This window comes from Diabrotica virgifera, chromosome 9, assembly GCF_917563875.1.
Source record: "Diabrotica virgifera virgifera chromosome 9, PGI_DIABVI_V3a".
In the NCBI taxonomy this organism is placed as follows: domain Eukaryota; kingdom Metazoa; phylum Arthropoda; class Insecta; order Coleoptera; family Chrysomelidae; genus Diabrotica; species Diabrotica virgifera.
The window spans coordinates 122858594-122871855 of record NC_065451.1 but is presented as its reverse complement, the minus strand read 5'-3'; the positions used below and the strand labels follow the sequence as shown (position 1 = coordinate 122871855).

Genomic DNA, 13262 nt, shown 5'->3' with positions numbered 1-13262 from the left:
TCTACAATATATTATCAGGAATTATATACAGCCGCCTGGAATCATTTTCAGAAGAAATCATTGGTCAATGCCAATGTGGCTTCAGATAAAAGAGGTCAACTATAGACCAAATACATAATATGTTAAGAGGTATACATGAAAAATGTGTTGAATATAACACACCTACTTACAACTTGTATATCTATTTCATTGGAGTTCCAAAGCTATGGTGAGAATAGATGGAGATATGACGGAGGCATTTGATATTGAAAATGGAGTTAGACAAGGTGATGCCTTACCTAACACTTTTTTATTCTTACTTTAGAAGCTGTTGTTAGAAAATTGGATATAAACAGCTGTATTACTACAAGATATATGCGGATGATGTTGCCATAATAAGCCACAACAAAAGGGTATTTTTTGGCCAAGACTCAAAGGGTTGTAGCGCCATTAGAAGAAGATTATTAAAAACTAACATGAACATGTAACTTAAGCAAAAAACCTCCATAGAACTGAAACGAGAAATTGCTATGTTTGGTCTATACAGGGTGTCCAGAAACTCTATCGACAAACGAAGACAGCAGATCCCTCAGATAATTTTAAGACAATTTAACCCAATTCATCTAGTCCGAAAATGCTTCTTAAGGGAGCTAGAGCTCTTTGAAGATGGCGTCATGAAATTAGTTTTTCTTAAATAACTCCAGAACGCTTCTACTTAGAAAAACGAAAATTGGTATGCATATTTCTTTTTCAGAGATGAATCGATTCCATCTATTGCAAATTTCTAGTACCGGTCATAGGCGTCCGTTTTGGGTAGAGCAAAGGGTATTTTAACGCATAACTTTTTTGTCCTTAACTTTTATGCATTTTTGACACCGGAGTATTAAATTGTGAGGTACTCTAGTACTAAAAGGTACTCTTGCTTTAAGTCGGTAGGACACACCGTTTTCTAGAAAAATCGATTTAAAAGTTTTTCGTTTTTGGAATTGAAAAAAATTGAAAGAACTTTTCAACAAAAACGAAGTATTTTACCAACATAAAGTAAGAGTAACTTTTAGTACTCGAATACCTAATAAATTAATAATCTAGTGTCAAAAATTCAAGACAAAAAAGTTATGCTATAAAATAACTGTTGAGCTACCCAAAACGAACGCCTATGACCCGTACTAGAAATTCGCAATTAATGAAATCGATTTATCTCTGGAATATAAATAAATGTACCAGTTTTCGTCTTTCTAAACAGTTTTTTTTAAATTTTTTTTTTAATTAAAAAAGCGAAAAATTTTCAAATCGATTTTTCTAGAAAACGGTGTGTCCTACCGATTTAAAACAAGAGTACCTTTTAGTACTAGGATACTTCACAATATAATAATCCAGTGTCAGAAATGCATAAAAGTTAAAGATAAAAAAGTTATGCGATAAAATAACCGTTGCCCTACCCAAAACGGACGCCTATGATCGGTACTAGAAATTTGCAATGGATGGATTAGATTTATATCTTGAAGATAAATACGCGTAATAATTTTTGTTTTTCTAAATAGAAGCGTTCTGGAGGTATTTAAGAAAAACTAATTACAAGACGCCATCTTCAAAGAGCTCTAGCTCTCTTAGGAAGCATTTTCGGACTAAGTGAATTGGGTTAAATTATCTTAAAATTATCTAAAGAATCTCCTGTCTTCGTTTGTCGGTAGAGTTTCTGGACACTCTGTATATAAATGAAAGCAAAACAAAATATATGGAGTGCACAAAGTGCACGAATCATCATGAGAATCTGCAGGTAGACAACCATACCTACCTTCGAATATGCCACCACTTTAACCTACTTTTTTTGGATTGAGGTGGAATGCTCTTAGCAGACTAGGGAAGGTGTCCCTAGTACTGTTGGACTCGGACAGGAGAGAACAACACGCTAGGGCCCACAGACCATGGTCCATGCGTCCCGCGTGCCCCCCTCTTCCGACCCGGAATATCCCTGGAGGTATTCTTTAGAGAACGATACATGGGGATATTCCGCGCTGTCTAGGATGTGAGTTAGAAATATGTGTGTCCTATTCATCTGCCTAAGAGCGGCAGGAATAGGTGGAGGTTCTTTTCCTGAAATGGAAAGTGGGCTAAGCACCTACCGGAAAGCGATAGGGCTTAGGTGGATCAAGGATCAAGATTAGTCCAATCGAAAGCGTTTTTTTATATATTTATATGAGGATGGTGAGAAAACCCTACCTAGGTTCAATAATAAATGACAACAACATCAGACAAGGAATACAAGCACGGATTCTTAGCGGTAATAAGTGTTTTTATGCATACAAAGTCTTAATGAAAAGTAAGTTACTGAATCTTCAGTCTAAGCTTAGAATCTACAAAACAATAAATATAAATAAACCAGTGGTCACATATGGATGTGAAATGTGGACCCTCTCAACTACTGGTGAAAATCACCTGAGAATATTTGAGAGCAAAATACTATGAATACTATGAATACTATACAAATTAAAATGAACCACAAGCTGGATGAACTAATGCAGAGCGCAGATATTGTTAGATTTGTAAAGTCACAAAGACTTGGTCACCTAGAAAGAATGCCAGATGATCGAGCTGTAAAAGTAATCCAGAGATGGAAGCCCCAAGGACACAACAAGAGGAAGGCCCCGTAAAAGATGGTTAGACGAGATAGAGGGGTTTTAATACCATGAACATTAGGCAGTGGCGAAGGAAAGTATCGGACAGGGCAGAATGGAAGAACATTGTTAAGCAGGCCAAGGCTCTCAAAGGGTTGTAGCGCCATTAGAAGAAGAACAATATTAAAAACTAACATGAATATGTAACTTAAGTAAAAGTTGTTTATGTGCGTTTAACATATTCTATCTGTCCTTTTTTAAAACCAGCTCTAGTTAAAAAATATTTTGATAAGTTATTTCTCATAGTATTTGCACCAAACGAAGCATTATTAGTTCTAAGTCTGGAACATGTCTCCAATATTGAGCCTTCTACCTCTTGTCTCCACTTGCCCAAGAAATCGTCACTGTCAATGTAGTTTGATGGACAATATCGCTCTTTTGCAGGCCCAGACATTCTTATGAAATTGTGCAAGCAGGTTGTTGCCTTCACTATATTAATTGCAGTAGGTGGTGCAGCACAGATTGTTCGCAAATATATTCTCCATCTTGTAACCATAATACCAAATGTATTTTCAATTATTCTCCTAGCTCTTGCTAATCGATAATTGAATACTGACTTAACCACGTTTAGTTTCCTGCCAGCATATGGTCGCATTAAATTTTCTCTAAGGGGAAAAGCAGAATCACCAACAAAAAAATGATTTAGTTTAATAGTAGTTCCAGGCAGTTCTTTTGATGATGGAAGGGGAATACTTCCATTCGTTAAATTTATACCAAAATCTCTTGCAGCTTTTCTTTTGTAGGTTCTGGCATAACAATAGGCTGCAAAACTTGCCACAAAACTTCTAGGACCTCTTGAATCACAGTACATACTGTAGATTTGCCCAAATGGTAGCCATTCGCTATAGAGAAATAGGAATCTCCAGTAGACAATAACCTGAAAATGAAGTATTATTAATTAACTATTCGGAAAGACGAAATTTATTTATATATAAATTACCTTAATGTAATGGCAAGCGTTTGACTTGGATGTAATGCTTTTCTAATGCTGTTTTTAGTTAAATGAGGTCCTACCATGTTTAGCAGAGATCCAAATAAGGTTGGTGTCATCCTTGTGTAAGTGAAAAACCACTCTGCATCATACAACCTCATTTCATTTATGAGCCTCCTAAACTCTCCTTTCTTCTCTCTATCTTGATTGATAGGTCTTACCCACCATCTCCTATTCCTTTTTGGCTTATTTTCTTTTTTAATTTTTCTCAACAATAAAATGGTAAGCAGGTCACCAGTCAAACCAGCTGTATCCATATTTTTGCTAGATCAAAAAATACCGTTGGTGTATTCTGTGGTTAGATGCACAAAAATTCCAAAACAGATGTGTAAAGAAAATTATTTTTAGATTAATACTTATATCAATCAACCTAAATAACGTTTTGACATTTGACAATAAAAATACCTGTCTTGTCACGTAAAATTTAAGTCTATTGTGAACACTGCAAAAAATTATGTACAAATTACGTTTTACGTTCACCTTACGAAATGATTACGGTTTACGTTCACCTTATGGTTACGTCCATTGTGAACAAGCGCTTATGGTATTTAGGTATGTGATATCCATGTTGCACCTCTCATTTAAAAAATAATTACTCAGTCATTTGATAACCAATTTTGAAAAACTTTATATCGCTGGATTGGTGAATGACCTTTCTTTCAATTTACAAAAAAATATACTGAATGTTCCATTAAAAAAAAGTCAAGAACGTTTTTTTCGAAAATCCGCCATTTTTTTTTTCGTATTTTAAAGCGATATAAAAAATTCAATACATTCAGACAAAACTTTGAGTAAAATAAAACATTTCAGCGAAAACCTCATATTTCTATCTTGAGCCGTTTAGAAGTTATAGGCAGTTAAAATGGGGGCAAATATAAGTGGACACCCCGTATAATGTTGTAATAAATCTGTCATGTGTGGAGGTAACTTCAATATAGTAATTTCATTTTTTTGTGCTAACTTAGGGACCGTTCCAGTATTACGTAACGCAGGTGGGGGGGGGGGGAGGTCAAAATTGCGTTACGCGATAGTTGAACTCCCATAAGAGTGCGTTACTTAGGGGGGGGATAAAAATATTCAAAAATTGCGTTACGTAATACTTGAACGCTCCCTTAATCAAATATATGGACACATGGGTAGCACGGCCATCAAATATTAATAAAACTGGTCTCTCCTTTGTAATATTAGGTAAAAAACATCTCTAAACCAATTAAAAAATAAAGTAGTTTGCATCCAACCACGAGACGTTGTAGACACTATAGGTGAGCGGCAACAACCCCTAAAATTACGTTGTACCGACCACGAAAATTAACTTTAAGGTGAATGACCAAATTTGGTGATTCTATGTTTTCGGGGTCGCTGAATCTGGATATGAAGATTATTTTTATCTAGAATTGGTGGAACATGTTCAAAAATAAAATTTTATGCAAAAATACTAAAAATAAATTTTGATTATTTTTCAACTTTACCTCACTGTATCTTTGGTCGCTGTAAATACTTCCTCTTGAAAATTTTACTGTGTCATCTTTGAAGTATGTAGATAACAACGAACTTTTTCAAAAATGTTTATACATATTAAAAGAGGGGTTGTTAATTTTCAAACATTTTGTCCTCAGATTTCGTTAGTTTCATGTTTATTTAAAAAAGTTAAGCGACAAACTTTTTAGTTTATAATTTTAACCAACACAACAATAAAACAAAATTCATGAAGAAGTTTTCTGGTAAATTTTAAGTAAAGATATGGAATAATAAAAAAGTTATGTGACTTTATATACGAGCAGCACACCCCAAAAAACGCTTATTTAACCCATTTAGTCCTGAAACTTTTTTTTTTTGTTTAAACATGAATGTATACTTTGAGTAGTGATTGAAAGGGCTTCAAAAGTCAGGGAAAAATAAATAAAAAAATATCCGACCTCCAGATTGGCCACAATTTGGTGTTCTTTTAAAAGGACAGTTAAATAAGTTACTTTAAATAAAAAAAAATTTCCAAAAACATTAATTTATTAGCAAGTACAATTTATATTCACTGAGTGTGATAATTATCAAAATATTCTTTAGGATGAAGGACAACATTACACTTATTACAAATAAAATTTGCCTTTTTATGGCAGTGTGCGCATCTTCGTTGCTGTTCTTGATAGGTTACTAAATGATCCAACCTATCATAACGTGAGTGTTCCCGTCGACTGCTTGGCGCTTTTGAAGGTCCCCTTTTGGTGGTTCGCTTGTGCGTTTCTAACAGCTCAACTGCAATAGCCCTTCGGAATGCTAACTGGTCAAGTTTTCCGCCATCCTGTTTTTGCAAGTGGTAAGCATTCTGAACTGCCATATCGACACAATGGGTTATCAAAGGAAAATACCACTTTTTTCCTCGTATAGTTGTTCGATACTGAGCAATATTCTGGTCGCTTCTGTCAACTCCACCCATGTTTTCGTTGTACAGCTGTATGAACTTAGGCTGATTTGTGTATATATGCTTCTTCTCGGATTGTGAAAATCGTTTTGCTTTATTTAGGGGAAAACTGAAGACACGTTCGATGCAAAAGCAACGACAGTATTATCATTCCAATTACATATTATACTATCATCATCTACTATGAAATAATCAAAAGCACCTCTCTCCAATTTTTTCATCTCTTTTGTTGTTTTTAGGGGACATTCTTGAATTCTATTTACTCTTATGGTACCTGTACCTTTATGTTTCTGAACTTCAATTCTTTCAGGAGAGACAAAGATGTGAAGTAGTTATCAAAAAACAAATGAAATGGCGCGAATGGCATCTTCTGTAAAACATCGGCGTATTTGAGAACAACACTTGACCCTAAACCTAAATGACTATATTTTGGTGGTAGAGTTGAAGATGCTCCCTGATATGGATCAAAATAAATGATATATCCAAGTCTTGTTGCTCCAACCCAAAACTTGTAGCCCCAGCGAATGGGCTTTCCACGGATAAATTGTTTGCAACTATGGCGCCCAAAATAGGGCACCATAGCTTCATCTATACTGTGGTTTTCTTCTATTGGAGCATATTCGAAGAATTTTTTGTTCAGAGATTCGAAGATTGGTCTCATTTTAGAAAACTTATCTTGCTTATCCAGTTGGGTGTTATCATTGCAGTGAATATTTGTCATAATATATTGAAATCGATGTCTACATATAGCTGAACAAACTACTTTATTATTTGTATCATCAGAATTTTGCCAATACATTTTTCTTCTAGAAACAGAGCAATAACCACTAAGCAGTAATATACCAATGAAGCAGAACATTTCATCCGTAGATATATCACCTACAGAATTTTTTGTTGGGCATATATATTACTATATTCCGTAATTTTCTCAACTATATCAGCCATAAACAATTTAAATATTGTTGCTGGAGAACGCTGATTGTTTACGGATTGAATTGGAATCCATGTAGGGAAATTCGATTGTAAATCTCGCTTTGAGTACTTGAATTTTTTAAATTTTTTAGATTTGTGTTCAACAAAGTCTGCTAATGACTTATCATCATCTGAATCAGATTGATTTTGTCCTCAATAGGGGAAATAAGTCGGAGTGTAAGTCCCCCAGAAGGGCCTCCGACTTATGACATGCAAGGGGCTACTCAGTTCACCCCCGGCCTATTGGGTCCTCGTCCATATGCTGATGTACGGCGTCGCTGGTCATCAGCTGGGCCCTAACCCTCCTGGGTTAAGGCTACGGCATCTTGCCGTGGGGAATGCGCACCATGGGCCTTAACAAAGGCCGGTGCATTGTGTATCGAGTTCTAAAAAGAACTCGATACACAGGGATTCTTACATTTAAAATTAATGCCTAAAATAAAAATACTGGAACTTATCTGCTACTTGAAGAATTGTACTGAGTTCTGCCGAATCCAGAACTCAGTACAGTCCTTACACTTAAGGACTACGGCTTATCTTCTACTGGAACTTATCTGCTATGAGACTTTGGTTGGTTCTGAAAAGAACCAAACCAAAGCCCGCCTTCTTACATTTAAAATATTAACCTAAAAGAGAAGTCACTATACTAGAACTAATGAAATGAAACAACTTCTTTATGGTAGAACGACCCCAGACCACAGAGTCAAGGTAAGGCAAGTGCAGCGCCCCAGGCTGACGGGACAAGCCCGTGCAGGCCGGAGGACGACTGCGGACTGAGATATCGAGGATTGGAACCGCCAGCTTTTATAGAACCGTCGACTGTGACGTGCACGACAGCTGGGAATTCCAAATCCTCGACGGGTGTAGCTTCTGACTCGCGTCAGAAGAGAGAAGGCGGGGCGATGCACATCGAGAGCATAGGCCTCGATGACAATTTGGTACACTAACTTGACACTCTGCCCTTAGTTGACATCCAGGTAAATTCTCAATATCAACATTATCTTCTTCACCCGAATCCTCATCGGTAACGTCATCGTTAGCATTTTCAGGAGGCAAAATCGCAATGCTATCCGGAACGTCAATATCTTCTTTTTCTATTTCTTCAAGTAGCTCCGCTAGCGTAAGGGGTTTTTTCCAGTACGAACGACTGAGAAAAAGAAAAAAATATATATATTAGCAATACAGAACACTATAGACGCTGATTGTCCTACTGGCCTTTTAAAAGAACATGATACTTTGAGCACCTGGTATGATATTATTACCGACAAAAATTCTTTTGTATATTCATTAAATAAATATTTCATCTCTAAACTTTATATTTTATCACGATCCGACATCACTAATTATAAACAAAACAGTAATAGCTTACCTAGCTTTATCCATTTCAAGTAGCTGAAATCACTCTTACACAAAAACTTCCTGACACACTGGAAATCATTTACTAAATGATTCATAATAGTATTCCATGGGTAATATGATAATTTAGGATTGTAAAACTAATGCGGTATCTACATTTGAAAAGTTGAAATATGTAATGTACTAGAAGAAACCTTCCGGCCTTTATAAAGGACGGTAGGTTTAAATGGGTTTTTAACGGCCAAGATGGTGGGTGCGGAGAAGCAGGCCATCATACATATAAGAGGCATGACCGAAAATACTGAGGAATCACATCTAAAGGCAGCCATTAAAAAGGAATTGGGCACCTGGGAGCCCAATTTCCTAATTAAGCAACTCAGACCAATGCGTAACAGTACCAAGGCGGCCACGGTGGTACTAACCGCACAGGCGGCCACGAAAATATAGGAAGTCGGACACCTCAAGGTTGGCCTCGTACGCTGCGAGGTGGAGAAGAGGTACATTGTGAAAAAATGCCAAAGGTGCTGGAGCTACCTCCATGAAAGTAGTAAGTGTAATGGACCCGACCGCACTGGGTGCTGTCAAAACTGCGGCAAGAAGGGGCATGCTTTCGATGCTTGCAAAGAAGAGGAGTTCTGCGCGGTGTGCGAGCAGTCGCACCGCATCGGCAGCGGGAGATGTCCTGCCTTCCGAGAGGCGCTTCAGAAAGTAAAGGCGGCGGACCAAGGTAGATCCTCCGAACATTCCCCACCACTATTCAACCAGCGGCCGGCCACCGGAAATAAAGTCACTAAAACAAAACGCGCGGGGACTCCGTCTAAGGAAGATATTCCTACCCAAGATATCGCTGCTACTTCTCGCACGCAACAGGAGGAGACCGAAATAAATGAGGCCTTAAGCCGTCGCCCTCCTACTACAGAAGACCTGGAGAGGATGGATGACGAGGTGTTCAACGGAGGAGTGTTTACCGATGAAGGACTTTTGGATAATTACGATGTGATGCTAAATGAGGCCACAGAGAATTTGCGTCGTGTTAGGGAGACGACGAGTTCCCCCTTTCCACCCCCCCACCTAGGAAAGGGAACCTTGGATGTCTCAAACCCCCTTCAAGAACAATGCAGCGGTAGTGGCAGCACAAGTACGCTACCCCCCAAGGAGTCTTCCCATCAGGATGGCTCTGGGGCCGAGGAAAATGTAAGAAATGTCGATTAGTGTTCACCCATTCCGCTTTTACACTTCGGGACTATTGGTTGGGTAGTTTTTCGTTACTAGCGCGATGACGACGGCGGCGAACAGACAGCTCAGGATTTTACAAGTGAATGTTGGTAGAGCCAAGGTGGCGCACGACTTGGTCTATGCGAAGGCCTTAGACATCGGGGCGGATCTGGTGATCGTACCAGAACCCAATAAAAATATCGCTAGTAAGTTTGGGTGGGTGACGGATGTGCTCCGCGACGTCGCTGTCCACCTTATCAATAAGAACGTGAGTATCCAAAAGATCCAAAGGAAGGAGAGTGTAGTCAAAATCAACTTAGTTGATGTGGCTAGTATAGCCTGCTACATCTCTCCTAACGTCAACATGGCGGTCTACCGAGATAAGGTGGACAGCATCATGGAAGCTGCTCTGGTGGAAAAAAATTTCATCATAGCCGGGGATATAAACGCGAAATCCGTTCTATGGGGTTCCCCAAGGAACGACAGTAGAGGAGAGGTATGGAATGAGTGGATCTCCTCTCTCGATCTGGTCACCGCGAATAACGGTAAGCCTACTTTCGAGAGGGGGGATTCGCGCACCCATATCGACGTTACGCTGGTGTCAACCAAGTATTCCAGTAGGGTCACGAAGTGGGATGTGCTGGATGACAATCTATTCACATTCCACAAGTATATCTCCTACGAGATCGGATCCAGGGGGTCGACCAGTGGCGGTAGAAAGGTCATGACTTTCGATAGGGCAACCTTCATCGACCGTGTTAGGGATCTCCGCGGGGAGGTTCCTGACTTTGCCAGCCTTAGAGATGTCATGATACGCGCGCATAGGGCGAGCACGAGGCTCAGCCAGATTCCGTATACGGTACCGTACTGCTGGAACGATGAGGTACAAGCAACTAGAATTAACTGTTTCAGACTAAGACGCATCGCACAGAGGGACAGAACCCTGCAATCCAGGGACACATACAAACAAGCCAAAAAGGACCTCACCAAGGTCATCAGGAGGTCCAAACGTATGTGCTGGATGAACCTGTGCGATGCGCTCGAGGACGACATATGGGGCGAGGCCTACAGGATTGCCACTAAGGCCCTGCGTGTCGAAGCCCCATATAGACTCACCGAGAGTAGAACGAGAGACATTGCGGACATCCTCTTTCCCAGGAAGCCTGATTTGTTCTTCGGGCCCGCCACATGTGAGCGCCCTGAAGCCGTCACTTCCATGGAACTCACCAGAGCAGTGGAAGCGATCAAGATTGGGAAGTCGCCGGGACCGGACCGTGTGCCGCCGGTGGCCGTTAAAATTTTGGTAGCAGCGCAGCCTGAGTTGGTCAGATCGGTACTGACCCAGCTCCTCACGGCTCAAATTTTCCCTGACGTTTTGAAGAGGGCAAGCCTCACCCTAATTCCGAAGCCCGGTAAAAATCCGGAGGAGGCCAGCTCCTACCGACCGATCTGTCTCCTTGATAGTCTAGGCAAACTCTACGAAAACGTAGTTAAGAACCGCCTACAAGCGGAATTGGATGCTATAAACGCCATCTCTGATAGGCAATTCGTATTCAGGAAAGCCAGATCGGCGGTAGATGCTGTTAAGTTCATTACAGACCGCGTTAAAGCCACGGCGAGGAGGTGGGCAGTAGTGATCATGTTCGATGTTAAAAATGCATTTAACTCGGCAGGTTGGGGACATATAGTCCGCAGGATGGAGGCCCTCAACGTGTCGAGTTATCTGACAAACGTGATCAAAAGCTACCTAACTAATAGGTACGTGTCTGCAGGTAACGACGACATTAAACTTACGGCAGGTGTTCCACAAGGGTCCGTCTTAGGCCCGACGCTGTGGAACATCCTCTACGACGACGTCTTAAATATACGATACGGTCGGGACTGCATCGCGGTTGCATACGCTGACGACCTGGCCATTCTCGTAACCAGCGATATGTACTGGGAGGTGGTTAGTACGGCCGAGATGTGTTTCAGGCGGGTGAATGCCTAGTGTGATAGTTGGTATTAAATTATACATTGTCAATATGTTTTCAAAATCAAAAACATTCCTATTCTTACAATCTCATACAAGCAAGCTCATACATAAAAGACAGCTCAAGGTCTTACGACATGCCGCGTTCCCTATGGGTTTGACAACCAAACCTACTTATGCTTCCATACCTTTTCACGAAGATCGACTATCTGGGGATATTTCAAATATTATCTATTCGTGTAGCAGACGTTATTGTTACTCTAGTAGGTTCTAAAATAGTTGGTATTAAATTATACATTGTCAATATGTTTTCAAAATCAAAAACATTCCTATTCTTACAATCTAAGTCTATATTAAAATCGCCGCAAATTATATAATTGTAATTTCTGTATTTTAAATACAGTTCACTTAACAAATCGCACAACACATTAAAAAATATTTGCAAATCTCCCGAGGGGGGTCTATAAATACAAGAAATTACTAATTTTAAATTATGATTGTTTACAACGGTAAATTCAATTTTGTTATCTACTGAAACAGTTTCTAAATTAACAACTGGACTAAAATCAAACTTTTTATTAGAAAAAACGGCCGCTCCACAATGGGAATCCGTTTTCCTACAATATTTGTTTATTAATTGATAGTCCTCTAAAGAGTAAAAGTCAAATTCTCCCTCTTGCGTCCAATGCTCTGTGAAACAGATCACGTCAATACAGTTTTCTGAACTATAATCGTCAATAAAAATATTTATGTCATCAACTTTATTGCGAATTGAATGAACATTAAGATGCATTAATGAGAATTTTTGCGAACATTGTTCAGTTGAATTCGGATTTAGCTCCGTATTCCACTTCTCAATCTGTAGTTTTTTGAAGACGATGATGAATTTTGTTGTTGCTGTGATGAAATTGGTTTTTCAGAATCGCCGATTTTTTGCTTAATCTCTGTCAAAAACATTTTTTTGTTGTCCACTATTATATAATTATGTCTAATAAAAGCCGTTGCACCAGAATCTTTAATTTTCTTCAAGTAAGGGACCAGTTGTTTTCTTTCTTCTATCGTTTTTTTACTAAACTGCTCTGATACACTATAACTGGTGTCTTTTAATTTCCTAGCATTTCTCATAATTTGATATTTTTTTTGAATTGAATTAAGTCTTATAACTGTCGGTCGATCTCTGCGTTCTTTTTTATAGCCAATCCTATAGACATCCTGTATATCACGTTCTTCCAACTTGACTTCCATTTTCTCATTAACTACCGATAATACCTGTTCTATAATTGCGTCTTGGTTTATAAAAAGATTTTCTTTCAGTCCATATACAACTATATTGTTTTTATTTTGATTATTTTCCAGATTTACTATTTTATTTTCAAGTTGACTGACCTTTAATTTCAATTCATCGTTTTCTTGTCGCATTAGTTCCATGCCAGTTTTTATTGAATGGATATCAGATTTCATTTCTTCTATTGTTTGAAGTAGTGTATCAAGTTTTTGCTCCATTGTAGTTTTAAACATTAAAAAAAGTAGATGACTTACAACATCACGATGAATTCACATACAAAAATAAACGTTTCGTGTACTTACATGTACCTTGTATTTTATGTTTACTTTACGTGTTCACTCAACAGTGTCGTAGACTACTACTGTTTCTTAGCAAAGTGTGTCGACTGTATTTCATTTGCG

General features: G+C 38.7%; 1 protein-coding gene across 1 annotated transcript; it reads right to left on the bottom strand.

Annotated features, from left to right (window-relative positions):
- Nucleotides 1-12410: 12410 nt before the first annotated feature.
- On the bottom strand, nt 12411-12821 carry LOC126891297 (uncharacterized). The gene has a single exon (XM_050660476.1). It carries the CDS (start codon nt 12819-12821, stop codon nt 12411-12413), a length of 411 nt encoding a protein of 136 aa, XP_050516433.1.
- Nucleotides 12822-13262: the final 441 nt, after the last annotated feature.

Excerpts from the sequence above, each read along its gene's own strand:
- LOC126891297 (XM_050660476.1), bottom strand. The coding sequence starts at position 12,821 with ATGGAAGTCAAGTTGGAAGAACGTGATATACAGGATGTCTATAGGATT.